General features: G+C 34.9%; 1 protein-coding gene across 3 annotated transcripts in view; it reads left to right on the top strand.

The window, feature by feature from the left end:
* The window catches only part of map3k4 (mitogen-activated protein kinase kinase kinase 4), a 172905-nt gene that overhangs the window by 143319 nt on the left and 2001 nt on the right, over window positions 1–27585 (top strand). For 2 of the 3 annotated variants that reach the window (XM_028820134.2, XM_028820136.2), the window contains exons 15-26: window positions 7019–7097; window positions 8203–8302; window positions 9116–9232; window positions 10022–10122; window positions 11174–11251; window positions 13642–13830; window positions 13920–13990; window positions 14565–14681; window positions 17308–17467; window positions 20971–21093; window positions 22135–22241; window positions 24131–24310. In XM_028820134.2, coding sequence (XP_028675967.1) covers window positions 7019–7097; window positions 8203–8302; window positions 9116–9232; window positions 10022–10122; window positions 11174–11251; window positions 13642–13830; window positions 13920–13990; window positions 14565–14681; window positions 17308–17467; window positions 20971–21093; window positions 22135–22241; window positions 24131–24310 — 1422 coding nt within the window. The remainder of the gene's footprint in view (window positions 1–7018; window positions 7098–8202; window positions 8303–9115; window positions 9233–10021; window positions 10123–11173; window positions 11252–13641; window positions 13831–13919; window positions 13991–14564; window positions 14682–17307; window positions 17468–20970; window positions 21094–22134; window positions 22242–24130; window positions 24311–27585) is intronic. The other variant, XM_028820135.2, reaches the window with a different exon arrangement.

The following is a 27585-nucleotide window of genomic DNA, read 5'->3' as shown; positions in this document are numbered from 1 at the left end:
AGAATAAGGTCAGAATTAATGTTTTGATGATAAATTTCCTATAAAAGCAACTGAGAAGTGGAGAAATGAGAATGCTAATTCTAATCTAGTTGTATTATTGTATGGTATACCAATATTTTCTGGTTAATCTGTGGTTAGAAGATTACTGGTAATAAGGTACTTTGTGATAAATTACATTTTATCAGAAGCTATGCTAAATAAGGATCATACAGGAGCATAAGAAAGGAAATGATGTAATTTAATTGTTAAACAAATTAAGGTATATAGATAGTGCTTCTCAGTGATCATCACTATTTTCTGTATTTTTTTGTTTTTGTGAGCATATAGAAAAATGTTTTAAACACGTTGTAACTTTATCCAGGTTAAATAGTTAATGCAGTACATTAATTTATGAAACCCTTAGAGACTCATAGAATATAATTTTAATGCTGTAATTTATTTTAAACACCTGTGTTTAGTGAAGTGGTCATTAAGTCTTATTAGAGTACAAAATATTATTATGTAGAAATGAAAGTAAAATTAAATAAGTTTTTTGTTGTGTTCCTGTGCTAAGTAGTGCTCTGCATTTTGCAGGTTTTTTATGATTCAGCTTTTATCAAGTATCAGGGCTAAATGTTTTCCAAATGCAGTTCAGTTACCTACAGCTTTTATAGGTATTGGGCCCAAGTGAGATGTTACACAATTGAATCTGTGACTACAAAGTCCAGGTAGATGGTATCTTTGTTATAATAACTATCTAGAGATGTTAGGTAATACTTGGGAGTCCCCTAACTGTTGTGTCCATGTCACAGCGGGATATTTTGAGATATCATTTATTAATTGTTCTTAGTTTTCCTTTTTTACTTACACTGCTGGTTAACCAGCTCTACCACACACATCCACTCGCTGCAAAGTGTTGATTGTCATTTAGTGGTGTGACAAGTGCGTGGTGTCAGCTGGGGTTTGCTGCATGGATAGAAAAAAAAAAGAAAGAAATTGGGAGGAAGGCAGTGAGTGAGTGAGCGCAAGCTCGACAAATGCAAGATCTGAGAAGCATGGCTAGAGCGCAACGCATGTTTCTATTAGAGGAGAGGAGAGAGCAGGAAAGCAAGATTGCAGAGTGCAAACCAACTGTGGGGAAATGTCCATTATCATGTGACTGATGACAGTGGAAGCGGTCTGACCATTCCGAAGTTTAGCACTATCTCACATTCCAAAGGAGATGTGAAACTACTGGTTGTGTTTCATATGGAGCTGATATTGAATGGAATATAGAATCCAAAATTGGAAAAAAGTGATTACGATTGTAGCAAAATTTCTACTTAGTATCTCCAGTGACTTAAGTACTATACTCTTCTTCTGTAGTGGAACTTTTTAACATGTTAATATTGTTAAGTTATTTTGAATTCTTAACTGCTTGACCTATTATTATAAGCTTTGCTAAAGGCATGCTAAACACGATAATGTGACAATACCTCTACCTGACTATAGAAATGAAGGCAATGCTTTGAGGGCTATAATTTGGTTATTTTTTTAAATTATTTTTATCATTATGGTATAGCTTTTTCAACATCCTGACACTAATATTCTGCCTCAGTTCACCAGCATCAGTCTTTGGTCAATGGAGTTTCTTAAGAATTGCCCCCTTACCTCAGCAACTCTATCCCTAGCACATGAAAGACTCTCACATGCTTTACACTTTTGAAATATTATTGACAGCATTAATTTTAAAACCTGCTTTGTATTTTTGACATGTCCATTTTTCTTTAAACTTCAGTTTCTCCTGCATTAATATCACCTTTACTTGTGTCATCGCAACTTTGTACCTATGCTAATTTGATATTTGCTTTATTTTTTATTGTTGTTGTTATTAACTTCACATGTTAATAAACGTAATAAACCAGCCATAATGCATGACATGGTACGGGACTGTTAGAGAATCTAAGAGAATGTTCTTCAGCCCTGGCGAAATTGTGAGCCACCAAAGAAGTTTCCTGAAGTCCAAGCATAGTGGAGGAAATACTGTGTTTTAAATAAAAAACCTTTAAAATTTGCCCCCTTCCACAAGTACATTGCCTACACCCCCATTATGTACTGTTATGGCATCAAATTATATCTTTAGGATAGCATGTTTAAAAATAATCTTACAATGAAATTATCACATATAGTGACATGCTTTTATTTGACCATTTCAACGAGAGTGTGATTATCATAATGTCAAATTGAATACAAATAATGTTCTTAAGCTTTTAGTGCACCTGTCAGAATAAATGCGGTTAACAAGGGGTTGTACAAATACATCCTTCACTGTCTCAAGCTCTTGGCTGCTGTGATTTTAGCAAACCACCAGATGTCACTGTGCATTTTGTTTTCAAAGCTCCAAAAAATAGATAATTTTCCAGCATAATCAGGAACAACATTCTTTGAAGAAATTCACAGCTAGGTGTGAAACAATTGAATGAAAATTGGTACCTTCAGATATAAGGTCTTAGTCCTCTATTGGAAAACTGTGGCTTGCACTCAACAGTTAACTGGGAACAGCTGCCTAGAGTAGAGAAGTTTAATTAAAATGAGATCTTGCTCGCTGGTGATTGTAGAAGGAATTGAGAAATTGATTGATGGATGGGTTTAAGTACTGTGGGCTTTTTTTCCGATGAATTAGGATGAAACGTGAGGTAACTTGTATGACAGGACTCTAGATGTGCTGGTCAATTTACATCCACATTCTCATCTATTACTGAGTAGGCTCTGTTGTAATCAAAAGAAATAGATTTTGAGCATAGGTGGCCTAGGGTTACTCCTTATAGCAGAACAGTTCAGTGGGACCTGGAAGTAGTTGGCAACAGATGCCTTCTATTGAGGATGTGGTGGGTGCCTTTGATTAGTGATGCATTAGGCACAGTCCCCTGAGATGAGATGTAAGAGTCGATACAGGACATGCTGAAGTAATTACATCTGTTTATTGGTCGAAATTCCCCAGCAGGAACCAAGAGACAATTCCAAGAAATACAGAAGGCTTTTCTATGCTAAGGCTGTTTCCACTGATGAAATTACTCTGAGAAGTGAATTGAAACTGAGTGATAACCAATATGGTTATTTTATTAGAAGTGGTTATGGATAATTTTTGCAGTTTCTATAGTATGTTATTTTTATAATGAGGTTTTTAATGTTGCCTTGGCTGCATATTGCTGTTTTGATTTGGAATGGAATCTGGTAACCAAGTAGTTGAATTCTTGCTTCTAAAAATGTTCTAAACTAAAAAAAATATATATATTATTTGAATAACTACTAACACACTTGATTAAGAGCATGTAACAAAAATATATGAAGCTGCAAGTGTAGAATTTTACTGAGGCTGACACTTGGAAATGGCAGCTCACAAACAAATCATACTCATGTTGGTTATTGCTCAAAACAGCCCAAGGGCAGCACGGTAAGTCTGTTTGAGAAAAATGGTGAATGCATGTACTAAGCAGGTTTGTCTGTGGCATCTTTTTGGTCATATCTGGTTTTAAGAGATGTTATGTGGGTGAACTAAATGTTTTTTTTTTCTTTTGTTGAAAAACTGATATGCCATATACCAACATTCATGTAGTGAAAAAGTCCACTGGAGGATAACACATCTCATAATAGCAGGTGGTGAAAGATGTCATATAAAATAAAATTGCTGGCAGGTGTGTATTCAAGAGTGTTTTTGAGCAGGGCATCACAGAATAAAAACTCAAGCCAGGTTTCTACTGACTAATTATAATGCAGAGTTGCTGTGCGGTGATTTATTTATTTATTTAACAATCAAATTAATTTAACAGTTGATCCAATTAAAATACACAATGGTTGACTTTTCCCATTCAAACAAAAATTTAATGTATGGAAAGATGGAACCAAGTGGCAGGAATTATAACAGAAAAAGTGAGTAGTGCTCATCCCTTCAAACTTCACCAGATCAGATATGTGGAGGGATCAAGAAAACACTCTCTGAACACTTCTCCCTACATTTTCCTAATAACTTTTTCCCAGTCCTCATCAATTTTCCTCCATTCTCATTTCTGGTTTGGAGCTTAAATGGGCGACTGACTGACAGCCATTTAGAACAATGTTCCAGTGTCTGGTTAGCTGCAATTTTTGACTGGAGACTGGACAGTGTAGATAGTTTTTACTAGTTGACTGAATGCTGTTTTGCCCACTGAAGTTCAGCAAGTAGAATAAGTAAAGTGCTTAACGATGAAGGTGCAGGAGTGGTTATTATCACAGTTTAATAACAAAGTAAAGTATATTATATTAATTGATAGTGTTATTCTTTACAAAATGATACAAAAGTTATCCTTAATTATACAAATTAAAGCAATTGTTTATTTATTTAAGCATTTTCATTTTCACACAGCAAAAAGAGGCTAGCATTTCTGTCACATTAGGCACTGTGTTGAGTTTGCTCATTCTCTCCATGTGTTGCTTGAATTTTTTTCAAAATACACTGTTTTCATCCCTGTCTCCAAAAAGTCCTTGTTAGGTTAATTGCCATCTTTAAATGTTCCCATATGAATGATTGTGACTTGTTATAGACAGACAATGCGAGGACTGGCTCCAGCACGTATGACCCTACATGTAATTAAGGATGTACAGTGGTGTGAAAAACTATTTGCCCCCTTCCTGATTTCTTATTCTTTTGCATGTTTGTCACACAAAATGTTTCTGATCATCAAACACATTTAACCATTAGTCAAATATAACACAAGTAAACACAAAATGCAGTTTGTAAATGGTGGTTTTTATTATTTAGGGAGAAAAAAAATCCAAACCTACATGGCCCTGTGTGAAAAAGTAATTGCCCCCTGAACCTAATAACTGGTTGGGCCACCCTTAGCAGCAATAACTGCAATCAAGCGTTTGCGATAACTTGCAATGAGTCTATTACAGCGCTCTGGAGGAATTTTGGCCCACTCATCTTTGCAAAATTGTTGTAATTCAGCTTTATTTGAGGGTTTTCTAGCATGAACCGCCTTTTTAAGGTCATGCCATAGTATCTCAATTGGATTCAGGTCAGGACTTTGACTAGGCCACTCCAAAGTCATCATTTTGTTTTTCTTCAGCCATTCAGAGGTGGATTTGCTGGTGTGTTTTGGGTCATTGTCCTGTTGCAGCACCCAAGATCGCTTCAGCTTGAGTTGACGAACAGATGGCCGGACATTCTCCTTCAGGATTTTTTGGTAGACAGTAGAATTCATGGTTCCATCTATCACAGCAAGCCTTCCAGGTCCTGAAGCAGCAAAACAACCCCAGACCATCACACTACCACCACCATATTTTAATGTTGGTATGATGTTCTTTTTCTGAAATGCTGTGTTCCTTTTACGCCAGATGTAACGGGACATTTGCCTTCCAAAAAGTTCAACTTTTGTCTCATCAGTCCACAAGGTATTTTCCAAAAGTCTTGGCAATCATTGAGATGTTTCTTAGCAAAATTGAGACGAGCCCTAATGTTCTTTTTGCTTAACAGTGGTTTGCGTCTTGGAAATCTGCCACGCAGGCCGTTTTTGCCCAGTCTCTTTCTTATGGTGGAGTCGTGAACACTGACCTTAATTGAGGCAAGTGAGGCCTGCAGTTCTTTAGACGTTGTCCTGGGGTCTTTTGTGACCTCTCGGATGAGTCGTCTCTGCGCTCTTGGGGTAATTTTGGTCGGCCGGCCACTCCTGGGAAGGTTCACCACTGTTCCATGTTTTTGCCATTTGTGGATAATGGCTCTCACTGTGGTTCGCTGGAGTCCCAAAGCTTTAGAAATGGCTTTATAACCTTTACCAGACTGATAGATCTCAATTACTTCTGTTCTCATTTGTTCCTGAATTTCTTTGGATCTTGGCATGATGTCTAGCTTTTGAGGTGCTTTTGGTCTACTTCTCTGTGTCAGGCAGCTCCTATTTAAGTGATTTCTTGAGTGAAACAGGTGTGGCAGTAATCAGGCCTGGGGGTGGCTACGGAAATTGAACTCAGGTGTGATACACCACAGTTAGGTTATTTTTTAACAAGGGGGCAATTACTTTTTCACACAGGGCCATGTAGGTTTGGATTTTTTTTCTCCCTAAATAATAAAAACCATCATTTAAAAACTGCATTTTGTGTTTACTTGTGTTATATTTGACTAATGGTTAAATGTGTTTGATGATCAGAAACATTTTGTGTGACAAACATGCAAAAGAATAAGAAATCAGGAAGGGGGCAAATAGTTTTTCACACCACTGTATAGATTTTGATGTGCATTCCCCTTGTCACCTGTTGAGTAATCTCTAAAGTTATTGTGACTATTCATTTTATATCGTCACTCAAAGAGGCTGGCGGCATACCCAGGCCCTCTGAGTCAAAAGCAAATGCTTATCCAGATTCAGTAAAGAGATTCCCTTGCTTAGCTGAGCATGTAGCTCATTTTGACATCTGCTGCAACAAAGGGTATATAATAACACAGGGGGAATTTATCTGAATGATATTGGTCCATAGGTTATGGTCAGATAAAAATGACACCCTTTCCCACTTAGTTTTACTATACCTTGTAAGTTTGGGTGCATGCACGTGTGCATGTGCTTAAAACTGAGAATTATGTGAATGATAAAATAATGTTGTCTGGCTTTTAATATCTTCAGAGAAAAAATGACCAAAAGTGATTTCACCCTTTTAAAATGTGTTTTATAGACTTGAAAGAATAATTATTTTACTCAGAGTAATGAAGGAAAGAAAGCAAAGCAGACAAGAGCACCTTTTTAAAAATATTTTTCTGTACCTGATTTACTTTCTGGTTATCCTTTATTTTAGTTTGTATATTATCCAAAACATTACTCTAGACTTGTTTTCATCATCCCTTTGTCTAGTTTTAAGTTTTGTATTGCATGTTTCTTTATGGAAGCAAGTAGAAATCAAATAGGTTTCAAGTTTGGCTTCATTTTTTTCTGGCAGTGAATTTAGAAAGTTTTCTCATTATCTGTATAAGTTTTTAGAATGCTTTGACCATAAATACATGCTTTTGATTTTGCTGTATATTTTTTTTTTCTTTGAGAGTTTACAGACCCTGATGAATGAGTGCATTGGCCATGTGATAGGCAAGCCTCATAGTCCAATTACAGGTTTATACTTGGGTAAGAAGGTTTATTCTATTAATGTCTAATTATTTATTAAGTTTCTCTTGATAATGTACACATAATGCGAAGGTTTCCTTCTGAAGTGCAGCCTTCCTTTTTTTTTTACATCTAGGAATCAATTTAATGTTAAGCATGTTTTTAGAGTATTTTAGTTACTTCAGTATTTACATGAATGAAATATGAGGACAAGCTTTTTCCAGACAGTTTAATATATGCTTAAAGAATTCAGAGAAATGGTGGGTCTAAGCCATCAGCCCTTGCAGAATGAGCTAAAACAAAATTTATTTTTTAACTGGTATAGGTAAACAAATATATAGGCACCTCACTAAAATATCCCTGGGTGGAGCCCACGATTTATGATAGGCCTAAAGCACTATGAAGTTGTGAAGTGGCAATATTTTTCCTGAACAATCATGGTTTCTTTTTTTTCTTTCTTTTTTTTTTAGGTCAAACAGTTAAGTGTTGATTATTGTTTCATATCCATTCATCCTGCCTTCATCTAATTAAGTGTATAGTTATGGGAGGTAGAGCTTATTTTTGCAGTGTGGAGAGCATAGCAGGAACCTACCCAACCTTGTCAGCACACATGCATACTCACATATACAGAGCCAGATTATAATTATCAGTTATCTTAAAAATCTTATCTATTGGTTGTTGGAAAAAATTTAAAGTGCTCAGATAAAAATAATTGATGTGGATATGATGAATTGTTTACTTCCCATAAATTGTTTTGTTGGTCCCCGGGCAGTATTTTAGTTCATTACGTACTACTGACTTACTGTGTAAATGACTAACTGATTGATTTAAGATGACTTAAGTGATTGTAATTTAAGAGTTGCTCTGAATATAAAGTTTCTGCTATATAAAGAAATATTATTTGAAAAATATTGAACTATATAACATGCAAACTTTAATGTTGTGTTCATTTTTTGGTGTTAATGTTTGGCTCCCTATTTATTTTTTCTGACCTCTAACATTAATTGTGTATTTAAAGTTATATTAGAGTTGACAGTATTGTTTACAAACTATTTATCGTGTCTTTTCAATGAGAAATCTTCCACTCTGAAAAATGGCCACAATTCTTGTCTTTGTATAATTTTAGCTGCTCCTCATCGAACTAGTCCTCGTCCTGTCAAAGTCCCTCGATGTCATAGTGACCCACCAAATCCTCACCTCATTATTCCAAATCCAGAAGGCTTCAGGTAATGTGTTTTAGAATGGTGACTTTAAGTGTTTAAATTGTACAAATAAGTCATCCCTTAAACTTTTATTTTATTTTTTTAATAAAATAAAAGCTTTTGCGTTCAACCATTCATCAGTGTCTATCAGCTTTTATTTTGTAATTTCAATCATAAAAGTCATTATAAATATTGCAAGTACATACAGTAAAATATTGGGAAAGGTACATCTCAAAATGTACATTTCAGTTTTCCAAAATGATCAGCATCAAGTGGGAGAGAAAGGGTGACTGATAATCTAACTTACTGTTTGATAAATTAAATGTAAAAATATAACATCAACATTGTATTTATAATGTAGTTTATCAAATAATTCTTTACATTTATCACTGTTTTGAAAATCTGACATTTCATGCATTAATAAATAAAACTTTTTAAGGCTAGATATTGCATTTAGACCAGTTCTTTTGTGGACAGAGTTAATTTTGAGTTCAGTTCTTTTAAAATAAAAATATACTGTATGACTGACAGCAGGTGGCTTGGTTCATAAACATTATTTTTCATTACCGTTTCATTTTCTTTTTCAGTTCCTCTAAACTAATTTGTATGTATTCTAATCAGTTTTGCATGTTTGAGTAATCTAAAGATAAATCTGCTTTGAAAATAAATGTATTTGGTTTTTTTTAGCATTGCGAAAAAAAATTAACATGGTCAGTCTTACCCTTACTCTCTTTACTAGTTTTGTATGTGAACAACTAACATCTATTTCCTTTTTCCTCCACCTTTATTAATTACTAAAGAGAAATAGAGTTCTTTAAGTCTGTTTTCTCATCACAGTTCTAGGAGTCTCCCATGTGACCTTCGGAACCAGTTGTGCGCTACTGTCACCCGCCCCGCCCCAGTCGGTGGGGATCCTAATCACCCCAAACCCGTCAACAGCACTAATGAAATCAGGTAGTTTACCTAAAGACACCTCCATTCCTGAGTGAGCCTGGGGGTGTCCTCTAGTCTCCAATGTGAAATTTATACATGTCATTTTGCTAGTTTGTTCTTTATTGTATTTGGCATATGTCTTACTGACTGTTTAGGAATGCATACTGAATCTAAAATTTAATTATTTAATTTGTCTCACCTGCATGTTGAAGTGTCCACTGTAGGCTTAAGGAGCAGAAATACTAATATTTTGAGGACGGTTGTGATCAGGACTGCTGTAACACAGATGAAAAATAATAAAGTGATCCTTGCTTCTGCTGCCTTCCTGTTTTTCTCAGTACTTTGTTTCCCGAAAATAAGTAGCCATGACAGGACAAACCCTGTAAATGTATATTGTATACAAGTAAATATAGTCAATTAATCTGCCAGCTTATAACTGATAATTTTAACACATATCTTAATTATATTGCTTTAAAAAGATATTTTCGGGGTATATCAAAGTGGCAGTATTGTATAAAACCAAACAATTACATTTTCAAGGGTTTTGTGCTCAGAATGTTTCTGAAAATGAAAAAATATGAGAAAAGGAAAATTTGATTTAAAATATTTCCTTTAGCATCACGAGGTGGTGCCATTAGTTATTTGAAGTATTCATCAGGCAAGGGTTTGGTTATTTTAAATCACAGTTTCTAGTTTTGCAATTGTAGATACATGACTAGTAAAATATTTGCTGTTAACTACAACTACAAAATTGTGCTAAATATTTTTCGTTTTTTTTCCCTCTCTCATCCCAATTAAATATATCAATAGAGGAACAAATGTACCTGAAAATGATAGGCTGTCTTCAGTTGCAGCTGAGCTACAGTTCAAATCATTGAGTCGGCATTCAAGCCCTACTGAAGATCGTGAAGGTAAATATTATCTGAGTTCTTGCACTTAGATAAGTTGCAGTTTTAGCCTGAAATTTTATTTATTCTATTTTAAATTCTATTTTATTTATTATTTTATTTGTTCACTTTAGTTGTAAGTGTAAAGAACGGTACTTGAACATTTTAAAAACAACAAATTATAACACAGAATAGAATAGTAAAAAAAATATTGTTTGTGTACACTACATGTGTATTTAGATGGACAGGCATTGACCCTGTCTCTTTGATGTCTGTTAGCTGCTAACATTAATAAAAACATCAGTTTTTTTTACATCTTTTTAATGTCCTTTTTGAATTAAAGTTCATTTTTGTAGCATAATCTGTTATTGCAGATATGTCTTCAATGTCAGTAGAATGGCCTTAGTGGTAAAGGAATTAAAGTTTTATGTCACAGTTTGTAAGTCCCCCAATCCAGCCTCTCCCTTTGACTCAGTGCAACTTCTTTTACATATTGAGCATAGAAAATTCCTGGATTAACTATCCAGAATTAAAAGGGAATTACTCATTCACATGTGAAGGGATAACTTGTCAAAAGAGAATTTTAAAAAAATGGCACACATTTACCTTATTTTTATTTCAGACTAAATGGATAACTAACTTAAGAGTGTGCTCCTTAAAAGATATAAAAGAGTTGGGGACAAGATTCCTGTCTGTGAAACACCATTTTCATGGTGTAGCAAATGTCTGTATTTTGAGATTTTTGAATGAGTTTGATAGAACTGATGCCACAGCTGTATAATAATGTATGGAAAAAGAATTCTGCACTACGGCTTCTTACTTTTGTATGTTCTGTGCACCAGCATTTACAGACCACTACAAACATAAGTCTTCCAGTGGTTTTTCATAACAGAAATGCAGTTATCACTCATGTAATTATGAAATAGCCACACCTAAATACCACATTATTTTTATTTATATTTATTTAACAAATTGCAAAGCAAATACAATTATTTTTTGGATCCACAAGGCTTGATGAAGTTTTTTGGAATATTTTAATTGTAATTCTTTTGTGTTTGGTTGATATTATTCTCAGAACCCACATTTCCAAAGGGAGACCAAAATGTTTCAAGAAGAAGTTGGGAACTTCGCAGTCTAATAACTCAGTCTAAAGGTACAACCTGAATTTTTTTTTTGTTAAAATAAAATTGAAAATGAATATGCTTACAGTACTAATGTGAAGTGTGGTACCTCTAAACCTTAAATATCAGTTGTAAGACAATGGAGGAGTTTGTAAAATTAAAAACAAAACAAAAAAAAAGTAGCCATTGAGAGTTGGGTACACTGCAGCCGTAAAAAGTTGGACATTGTCATCAACAATACTCGGATAGGCTCTGGCATTTAAACAATGCTCAGTTGGTACTAAGGGGCCCAAAGTGTGCCGAGAAAATATCCCCCACACCATTACACCACCAGCCTGAACCATTGATACAAGGCAGGATGGATCCATGCTTTCATGTTGCTGATGCCTTTTTGACCCTACCATCTGAATGTCATAGCAGAAATTGAGACTCATTGGACCATTTAACGTTTCTCAAATCTTTTGTTGTCCAATTTTTGTGAGCCTGTGCGAATTGTAGCCTCTGTTGCCTGTTCTTAGCTGACAGGAGTGGCACCTGGTATAGTCCCATCTGCTTCAAGGTTCAATGTGTTGTGCATTCAGAGATGCTCTTTTGCATTCTTCAGTTGTGATGAGTGGTTATTTGAGTTGCTGTTGCCTTTCTATCCATCCAAACCAGTCTGGCCATTCTCCTCATACCTCTGTCATCAACAAGGCATTTTTGCCCAGAGAACCACCACTCACTGGATATTGTCCTTTTTTCAGACCATTCTCTGTAAATCCTAGAGATGGTTGTGAGTGAAAATCACAATTTCAAACAGATTTTGAAATATTCAGACTAGCCCGACTGGCATCAACAACCATGCCATGTTCAAAGTCATTTAAAATCACCGTTCTTCCCAATTCTGGTGCTTCAACTGCCAACTTCAGCAGGTTGTCTCAACAATGTCTGCATTCCTAAATACATTGGGTTGCTGCCTTGTTATTGGCTGATTATATTTATTAACAACCAGTTGAACAGGTGTACCTAATAAAGTGTCCGGTGAATGCAATTATTTGATGATGTATGACATAATTTTAATATTCTAAAATGTAATCATATAAGTATCAAAATTATACAAATAAATAATGTTCAATACACATTTTCATATTTAAGAACGTTGTGTCAGTGTTTCAATAGAATATTTTAACATTTGTGAGGAAGGCAGTATTTTATCAAACTAGTGTCCTTTAAAACTTATTTATTTTGATTTATCATTGACTTGGCAAGGAGTAAATATCAGCTAGGTAATTAACAGCCATTTATGATCTGAGATATAGGAATGCAAGCTTGAAAGTGACGGGACAGTTATTATTTTGGGAGAAAACATAATAATGTAGGTGTTTTTTCCAATTACATCAGTTTTGTTTTTTTTACATTGTAAAATTTAGTCTAGTCAGAGCATTGGGAAACATAACTTCCCTAACATCGGTTATACGTGCTACTCTGCTGTTGCAGAGCTTTCCAGCACTTAATTATAGTGTTGTGTTTCTTAATTGAGCCATGGCTTTCTGAAAATCAGTGTGTTCATGTTTTTTACTGAAGTCATTCAGCATACCTCGCATCAAATACTTCTGAGTAGAATGTTGCCTGTGACTAGTAACATTTTCGCAATATACAAGTCATTCTACCCCTTGAGTATATATTTTACTTTATACAGATGACCAAAGATAATGCAAATTGTAAAATACCCATTAAAAACTATTTTACAGCCTACATTTTTAGTACTCTCTTCTGTAAAATCATGGTGAGATAAAGTAATTACAATGTTGATAATATGCCTAATAAAACTATTTATTTAAAATGAGGGATAATAATCTGGGCAAAAGGAGTAATTCAAACCGTGTCATTAAGAAAAACACAGTGATATTATAATTAGATTTAAGAGCTTTGTGTTCTGTTGTCAACTGCTATTTCTTTACCTTTGTGATGACTTAATGATTAGCAGTATGTGCCCTAAGAATATATTTTGCTTTAATTTTGGTGTACTCTATTCATTAAACGTTACTTCTGTTGTAGTTAGTATTGCTCAAAGTTTTAATGTTTTCTGGTTGTAGAGAGTTTACTGATTTTTTTTTTTAAAAAAAGTTGAAAATTGTCAAAAAAAATTAAAACAATTTTAACATGCTTATTCTGTTTTATTTATCCCAAGTATGCTTGTGATACTCTGCAGCTGTTAATTTTGTAATACTTTTTAATTAGTACATTTCGCCTTTTTAATGTAATTTGTATATTAAGTAATAGATTACAAATTTAAAGATGATAAATCTGAAATATACATCATAGTAATTATTTCCTTTTTAAACATGCAGTATTTAAAATTATGTGTTTGGTAGATTTTATAATACAAGTTTGTACTTCCTACCTTCCTTACCTGTAAATAATGTATTTTAATTTTGATTAGATGTAGCTGCAAAGCAGAGCCCAATGGAAGCAGTGAGAAGAGCGATTAAACAGTTTGAGGAGGAGAGTTATAGGTTAATGAAACAGAAAAATATTATTGGACAGGTGTGCAGCACCCCATCATGCGATACTGTCATGCATGTAGGTTTACGAAAAGTTACCTTCAAATGGCAGAGGGGGAACAAAATAGGTAAGAAATGTTGTACCCTTAGTTTCTCAAGCATTTTTAAGCAAAATTTTAACAGATTTCAGTGACTTTAAACCTTTTATTCCTGACAGGTGAAGGCCAGTATGGAAAAGTATATACGTGCATTAATGTTGATACTGGTGAACTGATGGCAATGAAAGAAGTAAGTTGTGAAATTATTTACAATGCTGTTTGCACAGTATGTATGTTTATATACTGTAGTAATTATAGGTAAAACAGTTCAGTTTTTAGGCTAAAGTAAACATGTCAAACACTAAAGCCAGTAGTAATAGCACCAGGAGTAACTTCCAGCACCACAGACAATGTTTATTGTTGAATTAAAACACCAGGCACAGAATGGCTTGCAAGTGAACTGATTCTTTATTCATTAGTAGGTTTTGAGGAATACATCCTCATCAGTTTTTTTTGGGTTGGGGGTTAGAGTGAAGATCATATTATCTCCAAAATAATTTAAAGACCTCTTCTGTCTTTTCTGGCATTTTGCAGTACTATATGATATCTGACTCCCATCTATTTGTAAATTTTAATATACATTATAAGCAGCTGAAAAATTAACAACTGACACTTTTTTAGTTTAATATATGTCATCCTTGCATTTTGTGAACCTGGTTTTCCAGTTAATGTGCAGGAAGATGGGAGATGTAATGAGTTGTATTTGTCCTGTTTGAGTTAAAATTCAATGTAATAAATTTGTATTTAATATGTTCTTATTTCAGATTAGGTTTCAGCCAAATGATCATAAAACAATAAAAGAGACTGCTGATGAACTGAAGATATTTGAGGGCATTAAACATCCTAACCTTGTTAGGTACTTTGGTGTGGAGTTGCACAGAGTAAGTAAGCAGCCACTTTGGGAATTGTTCACACACATTTGACAGTATTTTTGTTTTACCCCAATTATTAATTTTATACATTTACATTACAGTAAACAATGGAGCATACATTAAGTGATACAATATTTTACATCTACATCATCTACACCTAGTGCTTCTGCTGTAATGAAATTAAATATTCTCAAAAGTAGTTGTTACTCAAAAATATTAAAAGCTTACAAAAGGTTTGCTTAAGGAGGAGACTAATACATTCTTGACAGATTTATTAAAAGCTGTAGAGAGTTCCTTGTATGGAAAATTTAGATTTTTCTAATGTTAAAAAGAACACAACATTTCTCCTGTTCTAGGACTTTTCTGATTCATTTAGGTAAGGTAATAAGTGAGCAATGTATGTCCGTTAATGGATTTGGAGTAAAAATGAATCTGGTGCTATCTGATCTATCTGGTGCAAAGATTTTTTTTCATAGTATGGTGTAAAAAATACAACCAAGCCAACTGGGTCCCTGACTCACAGTCCTCACATTTAGGGTATGAGCCTGGGAACATTTTAGATAACCTAAGTGGAGGTAAATATGTGTAGTATACAATTTTAGTTGAATTATAAAATGCTTTGCATAGATTTGTGAAGAGGGTATCCAGTCCAGGGCCAAGTTCCATTCTTTATATGAAAACCTAATTCAGGGGTCAAAGGAGCTATATCTATCTATCTATCTATCTATCTATCTATCTATCTATCTATCTATCTATCTATCTATCTATCCATCTATCCATCCATCCATCCATCCATCCATCCATCCATCCATCCATCCATCCATCCATCCATCCATCCATCCATCCATCCATCCATCCATCCATCCATCCATCCATCCATCTGTAAACTATTTTGAAAGGGAGAAGTAAATTGCAGAAATTGTACTATCGTGCAATAATAAAAGTATCTACAATTTCTGTCACAAACATTGAAGGAAGATGAGGATTAACAGGCAGTTAGCTTTTAACAATATTTCAGACTTAAACATATTAGAAGAAGCAGGTTACTGAAAGACCTAATTTATGACTGTTCTTTTGAAGTATTCATATATGTTATGAATAAGGAAATTTCTAAAGGTCCCAAAGCCAGTAGATTTCCATTGCTTGACTGCTAAGTAAGTTAAGGGCAGCAGGAAAAAGTAACTTATGCATGACCTCACTTGATAGTAGAATCTTAGGCTTAAAGTGACATCTGGGAAAAGCACAGCATTCTGATTGAGTGCTGAGCCACTGAATTCCTGCTTAGTTAGTAATAATTAGTAGTGATAGTTGCACAGAGGAGGGCAAATGGGGGGGAAAAAGGACTCCAAAAAGATTTCATTTCCATAGTTAACCAAGCCAGTACAGATTCATTTCTTTGATTCTACCCAAAGTCGAAAAATATGTATGTTTGTGATGCAGTAGTAGAAGTGGAATAGATGGCCTAAGAGAATAATAATAATCTTTTCACAGCATTTTCATTTCTTTTTAAATTTTTTTTTCCTTTTTATACTTGTGCTTTTTAGAAATTTGTAAAAATCTGCACACAAATGCAAAACGTGAGGCAATTCTAACTACATTCATTTGGAATGTAGTGAGGATTAAAATAAAGTGATACTAATTAACAAGTCCAGTCTGTTTTTAGCCTTGATCTTTAATATTTAAATAGTTTTTCTGCAGGAAGTCCATTAGAGTATTTTTGACTTCAGTGTGCTAATATGTGGTGCCACATTTATCCTTTGAGCTGATGATGGAGACCATTAACATTTCCTTATACAAAATGTAATAATTTATCCATGTTATCAAGTTTATGTATTTTAGAATTCATATTGCTTAATATAAAGAAGAACATATTTTTTTTCTTTAAATGATTAGATGCTTCCACCAATGTAGTAGTGAATATAATAAAATAAATTTGCTCTCTCTCTCTCTCTTCTCTCTTCCAAATTTCCACCTCCACTGTACCTCCAGTGTCATATCATATTATAAAGTAAAAGCGAGTTACATTTATGCAATACAAAGAAAAACAATATTAAATGAATAAGTTAAAAATTACAATAGAACAAATTACAATGTACAGAAAGGATAAGTTACACATAGTAAAGCTAATACAATTTATAAATCTAATAATAATTGAAAGTAAAGATTTAAATTAAGGAAACATACACATTTGTGACACTTAAAGTCATATTTAAAAGTTCTGCTTAACAACAGCAGCATTTTAATGTCACTTTTACTTTCTTTTTTATCTTTTCACCCCCCACCTCAATTCTTAAGTATAACCTACTTCCCATTTTCTTTATATGTTTATATATAGTGTATTCATTTTCTCTTTTTTTCTACATTGTATGTCCTGTTCAAGTTTTAAAAAAATCTTGTGCTTAGTCTGTTTACTTAGGCCAGTGTCACATTACATGACTTACATTTGGCACGCAGCTACACGTTTAGTAATCTGTTGCATTTTAAAGAAGCAACTATTATATGTGCAGTTTGAAGTACAGTTAAGAGTGAAAGTTACCTAAATTGTTGAAAGTGAGCATTTTTGACCGTTCAGATGCAAATTAACTTTAAAATACAAAACCGTATTGGTGAACCTAATACATTATTTTATTAACAGGAAGAAATGTACATCTTTATGGAGTTTTGTGATGAAGGCACCTTAGAGGAGGTGTCTCGACTTGGTCTACAGGAACACGTGATCCGACTATACACCAAACAGATAACCACTGCAATCAATGTGCTACATGATCATGGAATTGTGCATAGAGATATTAAAGGTTAGTACATTCAAAAGTTACTCATTGTGGCAAAAGTGAAACAAGGCTGTTTTGCAGTTGTTTTCCCCTTTTTCATCCATGAGAAATGTATCTTTAAACTAAAAATTTTGTGAGTCAATTGGTAGAAATATGTCAGTGAAACAGATATTTTATTATTAAACTAATATAGTAGCCAACATTGGAAGTCTAAAAATGTAATTAGGTTAATACGACATTTAATAGTAACAGATGATTATCATTGTTTTCTTACACAGTATATATAGGTAATCGCTTAAAACTCTTCGGTTGTTCTAGTGATAAACAGACCCCTTCTTAAAAATGAGATAACCTGTTTTTTAATGACTTTAAATTTAAAGCTCTCAACATTATCCTAATTTATTTATTCAGTATTTTATATATCCCCTCGTAGAGTCTTACAGGAGGCACAAGTACTCCTCCTAATGGCCTACATACAGCTTTCAGCCTCCTGACTCATGTTAACTGTTCTGTAGCCCTGTAATCAGAACTCTGCTTCTGTTCATTCTGCTGATATTTCGCAAAAAAACTGGACACCTGCTGTACATCTGTTTAAGTTGTGTGTGTGTTTGGATATATGTGCATATGTACAATTAGAATAATGCATTGATTGGTTATAAAGCCCTCTAAAAAGAGATTTCAGGAGCTGCCCCCCCATTCTGACTTCTAAAGGAGTCTGCCTGTCATTGAAGGGTAATGTTTGTTTTTTAAAGCTGTGTGAACCGTAGTGTGCTGTTTGAGCATGAGACATTGGAGATTAAAGCAGAGCATGAAGTAACGCTGGAAAGAACAGAGATAAATGAGTATATCTGGTGGATATGTGGAGTGTCACAGAGTGAGAGGAAGATGAAGACACAGTTAATAGAATGACATGGTGTGGAGGATAGAGTTGTTGTGCCGAGGAGAAACCACAGACTAAGGTGGTTTGGGCCTATAGAATAAGGTGAAGGGGTTAACCAAGATGGAGGTGGAAGATATGAGGCCAAGGAGGAGGCCAGAGACTAAATGGTTGGAAGTGTATTACGTGCATTATTAGTAACATAATAGACCTTCTGGGATAAAAGTATTTAGCAAAGGGATGGTATTTGGAGGAGGTTGTAGATGTGACCAAAAGACATCCTTGCCAGAAAAAGGAGTATAAAGCTTGTTTAATTTTTAAGGCATTTCTTTTTCTAGCTTCAGATATTTCTAAAGAAAAAAATGATCCACAAAATGTTAGCAAGGAAATGATCAAAATTCTAAAAGACATTACAGTTAAAAAAAAAAAAAAAAGAGCTGAAAGAGACACTTTACCAAATAGTACTATTTTCTAATTAAGACAAGACATTCTTTAACTTTTTTGTTTCTGTACAGTATGTCACCATATTACATCCCTGTATTCAGAGAACATGACATCCTCATACAGTCAAACCTTTATTTACCAAGACTGTTTTGTGTAATAAATCCAATATATCTCTCCAGTAACTGATTGCCTTGGCACATTCTTTATGTACTGTATCTTTTATTTTTTTGTTCATTAGCATGATACTGTTCTTTCTTTCTTTCTTTCTTTCTTTCTTTCTTTCTTTCTTTCTTTCTTTCTTTCTTTCTTTCTTTCTTTCTTTCTTTCTTTCTTTCTTTCTTTCTTTCATCTGTAGAGAGTGTGTAGTAATATATTTTATGTAAACTGTCGGAGAGGAAAAGTACAAGATCATGTAAAGAAAAATGTATACGTTTTAAAAATCGGCATATTAAATCTTTTTTTTCCATATTATTTTGCCATAGGATTAGTTCTCTACCCAAGATCACACCACCCATACTAAACAGTCATCCGTAAAAAATAAGCATACAAGTTGGGTTAATTAGCGACTCTTAATTGGCCCCAAGTGAGTGTGTGTGAGTATGTACAGTATGAGTGTGAGCTCTGCTATGGACTGGCTTCTTGTTCAGGATGATTTTCTGCCTTGCATGAAGTGCTGCTGGGATGGACCTCAGCCTGTGCCACACTGAACGGGATAAAGAGGTTAAGAATTAGGAATTGCATTGATGGATAATAAAATAAAACTTATGTCTTACTTTAAATCAGCTGCATCTAGCCAGATATTGTAATAATGATTAAAGCTGTAATATTGTTTTTTGTAGAGCAACTTGGTTAGCTTGTTTTGACCCCAAGGCAGTCTTAAGTCAGCATAAGTGTATCCTGTAGCTAATCTTTTCAGAGAAGCCTACAAGTGGATGTTAGCTTTCTCCTCATCAAGTTATGTGTTCTTATAAGCTTAGACTGAACTTTTCATCAGCATGGACCTCTTGGCTATCAGACAGCTGACAGAAGATGTGGAGCACAGGGCTTAAAGTTCTCCTGCAACATTCCCTCTTTATGGCGTATAGCTGTCAAGGCTGATAAAAAAAATGCCTATTCTACTATTTTATTAAGTCAGAAACAATGTGGGTTTCTTTTGAATACAATCCTGTGAAAGTATTCTCCCAGATAGCAGTGGTATGCAAATAGGGTTTCCTGTTAACCAGTCATCAGCAAGCTGCTTTTTGTGAGTTGCTATGAACGTTTGTTGCAAAGTCACTGCTTGAGATTGAATCAAAATTGATTAAATGTACACTCTGCCCAAAAATGATCTTTTTTGTGTATGTTACCTTACCCCAGGTAGGTTTTAGTAATTTGCTGAGAAATATTTTTAATCTCATGTTTTCATGTAAAACAAGGGAAACAAAGTTTCACATAATAGACCCCAATGGCAACCCGTGTTTCACAACAGCAAGCAATATGAAAAAAAGACCATGGGGGTGGGGGGGGGATTCCAATGTTACTTGTAACATGAGAAAACCTTGCAGTTGAGGTTGCACAGAATATTACTTACAGTACTCTCTTTTAAGATGAGGCCATTTCTGTACTTTATTGAAGCTTTTTAAATAGTTTTTGAAATTTCAAACATTTGAACAGTGCTCTGTATTTGAGATACCTGAACAAAAACTGTACTTCCAAAAAACTGCTTTTCTTAAAAAATAAAGTTACCAAATTTCAATTAAATTAGTCCAGCCAGAGTAGAGCTTTTGATGGACAGACAGATTATAAATCAAATCAAGTTTTATTTGTCCCATACAAATTATGTGACATAACAGTAGGTGCTTTCACATTTTATGCAAATGCAACTTAATAAAGGAAGCACTTTAATGATCATTGTTTACAGATTTATAAGAATACAGTTTGTACTGATTTACTTTAATGTTGTTCCAGTTATTGTAGTGTTTTGTTTAAACCACTAAATCCAAAGTTAACAACTTCTTGTCTGAAGTTTTTAAGTGAAGGATGTTTTTCTCCTGGGAACATGGACCCATGTCTGCTTAGTTTACTTTGTGTTCTTAAACTGTTGTATCGTTTGTGTTCTTGGCACTGGGGTGGCATGTGACTAGCGTCGGTACCTACACTTATTCATAGGACAGATTCAGTTCTTTACCTTGACCAAACTGTATTATTTGATGTTCACTTTTTCTAGGAGCCAACATATTTCTAACTTCCTGTGGACTTATTAAGCTGGGAGACTTTGGGTGTTCAGTCAAGCTAAAAAATAATGCACAAACAATGCCAGGGGAGGTAAACAGCACTCTGGGAACAGCAGGTAAAACTTGTTTCACTCATATTTGCAGATCGTTTTGTCGTGTTGTGGCTGAAATGTTACATCTTAGTCAATGCAAAATTCAGTTTTTTTTTTTTTTTTTTTTTTGCATGAAGGTTTGCATCTTCAACATTATAAATTTAAACTCCTTTAAGAGAATGTGTTGCTAAAATTATTATTCCCATATTGTGGTGTTTGCAATCCTCCATAGTTTACTAGTATCCACAGTAAGTTCACTACTGAATCTGAAAACATTTAATGTACCAAATATTCAAGGATTCATAATAAAATGGTTAAAAAATGTGTACTTTTTGCAAGTAAGCTGAGTTGTGTTCTTTATTATTTAAAATGAAAATGTGTATTTTACATCATTCTTGTTCATCATGGTGCCAGACTGTGGCAATGTGTTACATATTGGTCACACGTGCAAGTAAGAATTTCTCTGTACACAGTATTTCAATTACTACTACTACCCATCATCTAAGTCTGTGGGTCCTCTGGTATTCAGCAGAACTGCTATTTTGACATCACCATCAAAGTTAATCTAATCCTTCTCACAATAATTACAATAATAATCTAAACCTGTCTAACTATATTATCGATGCTTAAGAGACTGTTACTTCACAATGATAGGGCTAAAAGGCCACCAGATACAAGCCATTCAGTACTCACTACCTAACAACCATAAAGCCAGATGGGTTTGAGGCATCAACTTTAGAATTTACTAGAAATGTAGCCCAAATGAGCTTCGTATACAGTGTGTGAGGTTTTTGGCCTTCCTACACTTACCTAGGACACCCATGTTACACCAGTGGGATTCTCCTAAATGCTTAATGCCAGATCTCATTTAGTACGGAAAATGAAGAAATAATGAGGGTACTGGAATTTCACTGTCAGTGTCCCAGTCCCAAATAGTGTCAGAACATCCTGTATCTTCTATGTATGCATTGCAGTTTTGACCACATGAAGTTAAATGTATTATTATTATTATTATAATCTGTGCATTTCTGCTTTCTTTTTTTTTTGTTTTTTGTGTGCATGTAGCTTACATGGCTCCAGAGGTCATTACCAGAGCAAAGGGTGAAGGACATGGAAGAGCAGCAGACATTTGGAGCTTGGGTTGTGTGCTCATTGAAATGGTCACAGGCAAAGTAAGAAACTATAAAATGTTTTTATGAAGGGACATTAATGCAGTATATAACACACCTTGACGTTAATGTTAGAATTTTGATGTGTGTGTTTCTAAAGTGCTAACACTGATTTTCTTTTCCACCATTTTTTTGAATTTCTGCTTTATTGAGGAAGTCATATTACAGCAGTAAACCGGATTAGTGGTTAAGTTGTAAAACGTTCAGTTATCAAAATAAAGGTTTTAGAAACAGTTCTTAAAAAGATCACATAGCCAAATCAATTGTGGCCTGTTTTTTGGCACTTTTTAAATTTAACTTTGTCTTTTATAATGACAGAAATGGATATAAATGATTGCTACTTCACTTTGACAACCTCCTATACCAAGAACCTGAAAAAATAGTAAAGGTTATCATTTTTTTAGCAGAAATATTTTAAAAAATTCATATCTTGTCGTAAGAATTCAGTTGATTTTAATAAGACACAACTGACATTCTTATTCTGTGTACATCATCACACTACAAAAGACAAAATAAGGGTATAAGCTTCTTTAGATGTTAGAAATAAAAACTTGACCCAACAAAAAGTGTTTCACTGCTACAAAATCATTTCCTTGGTGTTCCCATTTCCTATATTGGGGAGAAAAAAAAAGTGCAGCTCACAGAGGCGCAGAAGTCTAATTATTAAACACATGAAAAAAAGGCGTAGAAGGAAAACTGGATGTACATCTGGTCTGAGGTAGGTGTGAATTGGTGAACAAACATTACACACATCTTCCAAAAAAAAAAAAAAAAAATCTAATCCAAGAGAGCTGCTTCATAAAACGAGAGAGGGGGGGGGGGGGGGGGGCAAAAAAATCAACAGAAACGTCCTGCAAATAAAAGAAGCATTTGCAGGTACAATGCTGTCGAAAGTCTTTATAACTGAGGACTAGTTCTGAGTGCTAATAATTAAACAGTTGTAAAAGTGAACCTAGTAAAAGTGAAAAGGGGCCAATAAATTTTATTCCCCATACAAACACACATCTGTTTGTGTACAATGTATGTATATATATATATATATAAATGTATATTTCACTGAGGGCAGTTGTGAGCTGAGAAAGCTCTGATGAAGTTGCACTTTTGACATTGAAATAGAGTTGAGTATCATCTGCATAAAAATGATAACCCAGTCCATAGCTACGGATAATATGGCCAAGGGGAAGCATATAAATACAGAAGAGAAGAGGGACGAGGACAGAGCCCTGAGGGGACTCCTTGTATGACTGGTGCTGAGCTGGACCTGCTGTTGCAAAGACTAACAAATTCTTGCCTATCAGTCAGATAGGACTTGAACCACTGGAGGGCAGTGCCAGAGATACCCAGCATGTTCTCCATTCTGGACAGTAGGATGTCATGTCTGACCTGAGTGTCAAATGCTGCACTGAGGTCTAATAGAATTAATACATTTATATATACTGTATATATATATATATATATATATATATATATATATATATATATATATATATATACATGTTTCTGTTTTACTTAATTAAATCATAATCATGTGAATTGATTGATAGAATAATATGTAAATAAAAAATACTATTCTAGGTTAATTGGGCTTCATTAAGTTGTTGTGTGAGTACACACATAAATGAGTTTCTTTCCATATACAATGAATACAATATTGAATTACTGTGGATTTAATTTGGTGTTTTTGACACAGATCAACAAAAAGAGTGTTTTAATGCCAAAGTGAAAAACAGATCTTAATTACGATTATATGTATTATATTTATTGTTTAAATTAGACAAATAAAATGAGGTATATCACCTTCAGTGTCTTCCACACTAATGTTCTCAGATTTATGTTTTGTAAATAACTTTTGGGGCAGGGAAGAGTAAAATGTCAAACTTGCTTTTCAACAGCGTCCTTGGCATGAGTACGAGCACAACTTCCAGATAATGTACAAGGTCGGGATGGGTCACAAGCCTCCAGTTCCTGAAAAACTCAGCACAGAGGGCAAAGACTTTCTAACTCATTGTTTAGAGAGTGAACCAAAGCGACGGTGGACAGCCAGTCAGCTTCTGGATCATCCTTTTGTCAAGGTTAGATGACGTGAGAGATCACCACATGTTCTTCCTGTTTGTAGCAGACGTGGTCACATGACATTTTCCTAATGGACTCTGTTTTGGGCAGCATGGTGACGCAGTAATTAGTGGCCCTGCCTTAAAGCCTGTAAGAACAGGTTCAAATCCCAGCTGTCTTTTTCTTTCTCCAGCTTTTTTGGTATTCTTCCCAAATACTAAAGGTGTGCATGTTGAATACATCAATGATGTGAAATTTGTTTGCTGTGAGTGGTACGAGTGTGTGCTTGAATGTGTGCTGTGGTGGTCTGGCACTCCATTGCTTCTCCCTTGCACAGCTGTGGCTCCTCAGGTCACTCAAATTAGATTAAGCTTGTTTTGCAGGTGGATAGAGGAATAGTTAATGTGATTTAACTCTGCCTTTACTAGAGAAGAACTGATTAAAACTTACACATTTTTATGTATGATGTTAAAAATTTTGCATTAATTGGCTTTGACAATTAAAGGCTATGAAATCCTCCTAAGTAAAGGTCAGTGATACGCAAGGTGCGTGTTTATGCATTGTTTTTGGTTAATTCAGAAGATTTATGCACATGCTCTTCTGTTTCTTATTCTGAAAAGACCTGCTGACTCTCTGACAGTGACCGGCCAATTCATCAAACTCCCTAAAGTCCGGTGCCAGCCTTCCATACTTGTCCACATTATCTATCACCTCCTGCTGATGCCTCATTCCTGGTGAAGGCTTGTTTATGAGGCAGTGGCTTTCTGTTTTTGTGTGTTTTTGCTTTTTAAAAAGTGATGAATGTATTATTCACCTGTCTTTTGACTGAATTTGGAACCACAGGTTAATTAGCTAGAAAGCTGTTCTAAATGGGAAAAAAAGCATTTTTAAGACAGCTTTCTGACTTTCAAGTGCATACTCATTTTATGAATCCAATGAATATGTACAAATGGAATACCACTTAATGCTACTTCCTGCTTATGGCCTATTAGAAAATTAATTTTAAAAAGTGAGTAAAGAAAGTGAGTGGATGAAATTTGCCTAAAATATCACATTTTAGTAAATTAGTTTTCAGGAAGCCACCCATACTAGCACGATCCGAGTCGGCAGGCTTGCTTAGTTCTGTAAATGATCCTTTGTCAGACATATTGTTGTCCATCTACATCTTTTCTACACCCAGTACACTGGCAGGCCGGAGCCAAACCTGGACGGGCACAGTCCATGACGGGTCACTCTCCTTAGTCAGTGACACCGGCAGCGCTCTGACTGTAGGCCTCCAGGTGCACTCTGGGCCCACAAAATCTGCATAGAGCATTTCTTTTTTTTAAATTATTTTTTATATTGTTTAAATAAAGTTTATTACACAGACTTTATAAATGTAGTCTAGTTAATGTTACACTTTTTTTTAGTTGCTGATGTGAAAAAAGGGCATCAGAAACGCTGAAAGCTACACAATTTTAAATAAATCATCAGATCAGTGTAGTTAAAAAAACATCTTCTTATGGTACAGTGGGTGTGGATGTTGACAAGGAGGTGGTGGAATAAAAAGAACAGGAGCAATGTGGACAAAGACGAAGCTGAGGAGACTGAAAACTCCAATGTGAGTGTACTGTACAGAGTGTGGACACCAGAACAGCACAAGACTTCTAGATTTATCCGACTGAAGAATGAATGTGTAAAGGGCACCGATATGATGGGTTTATCAGGCACATAATGGAGTTTATCAGCACTACACTCTGGTGCCAAATTGCTGCTGCTAATGGACAGTCACTATGACCCCCGGGACCTCATGACGTACAAATATCCAATGTAGAGTGGCCAGTCACGCTAAACTGGGCCTTTGACATGTGGTAGAAAATCTGCATGAACACTCGAAGAACACGCAAACTCCCTGCAGTGGCTTAGTCGCAATTTCAATTTACAGCTGAGAGGCAACTACTTGGTTGTTGCATTTAAAGTTACTCCGTTTAATATTAGTTGATACAACATTCTTAAGCCTGCTTCATGCAGCTTGGGCTATCCTGACAGCACTGGGCCAAGGCTGGGAAAGGGCCTAATTCTGCTGCGATTTCACACGATTTTCACAGAGTACATTGTACCAGATGATATTTACTAGCAATTCCTCAATAATTTACTGCATTGATGGTTTTGATGATTAGAGCCATTCTGGAGGTTCCTACATGTGAGCTGCTTAGTGTTTGTGTAAAGTGATGCCATTGACTTGTCACCCACGTTGGCTCTGCCACAACGCCTTTCTGCCCAATCTGCACTTGACTTCTCATGCTGGGATTTAGACTCCTCTGCTGCGCTCTCTTTGGTCAACTGCATTACTAAGCAACTTTTGTTTTTTTTAATTAAATATCTGTCATTCGCATTTGACTATTATTTGTAACTTCTTGGAAAGCAATCTAATGTGTAGTAAATACAGAGCTATAAAAAGTATTCAACCCCTTGGACGTTTTCACATTGTATGTTGTACAACATTGTGGATTTAATTTGGCTTTTTTGACACTGATCACAAGAAACAGACTCCACAGTGAAAACAGACCTCTGCAAAGTGATCTAAAGTAATTACAACTGTAATACACTAAACAGAAGTATTCGCAGGGTCCGCGTCAGAACAGTCAAACGAAATCTGCAGTGATGGTGTTGTATAAGAATAAACAGTGAAAACGTCCAGGGTCGTGGGGTCAGGGGGACATTTCTCATAGGCACTGAATCCAAAATGTTTAAGGAAATAGTCCGTCCAAAAATGATATTTTCTTTATATGTTACTTACCAGTGTACTTTGTAGTGGTAGGTAAGAAAAAATTGTAATCTCAGGGTTTCTTGCAGAACAAGAGAGAAAATGTTTATAGTGACCAATAACAGAAAAAAGAAACCTTGTTATTCATGATGCATAACGCACGTCACTTATCTGTTCATATGCTCAAAACATGCGAAATGTGTGCATTTTTTTCTACAATGTTAAGAATGTTAAACTGAAAAATCATCATATATCATAAACAAATGTTTATGATGGTAGTCCTATAATATCATAATTTTGAATTAAAGCTCCGCCTCTCCTCCTCATTCATTGGTCAAGAGTCCTGTCTCCAACTCAAAACCAAAATATTATGGCAGTTTTTTTTTTTCAGAAGTAACTATAAATATTTTACCAAAAAAAAATATACATGTTATGCACATTTTGAGCATATGCAAAGATAAATGGACGTGTGGATTTTGTGGCACAGGTAACATGAGTTTTTTTTCCCCCACGTTTTGCTGTTGCTCAGCGTTGGTCACCAGTGGGTTC

Source organism: Erpetoichthys calabaricus, chromosome 15 (assembly GCF_900747795.2).
Source record: "Erpetoichthys calabaricus chromosome 15, fErpCal1.3, whole genome shotgun sequence".
In the NCBI taxonomy this organism is placed as follows: Eukaryota; Metazoa; Chordata; class Cladistia; order Polypteriformes; family Polypteridae; genus Erpetoichthys; species Erpetoichthys calabaricus.
Note: the sequence above shows the minus strand (reverse complement) of the source record. Positions and strands in the feature narration are given on the sequence as shown.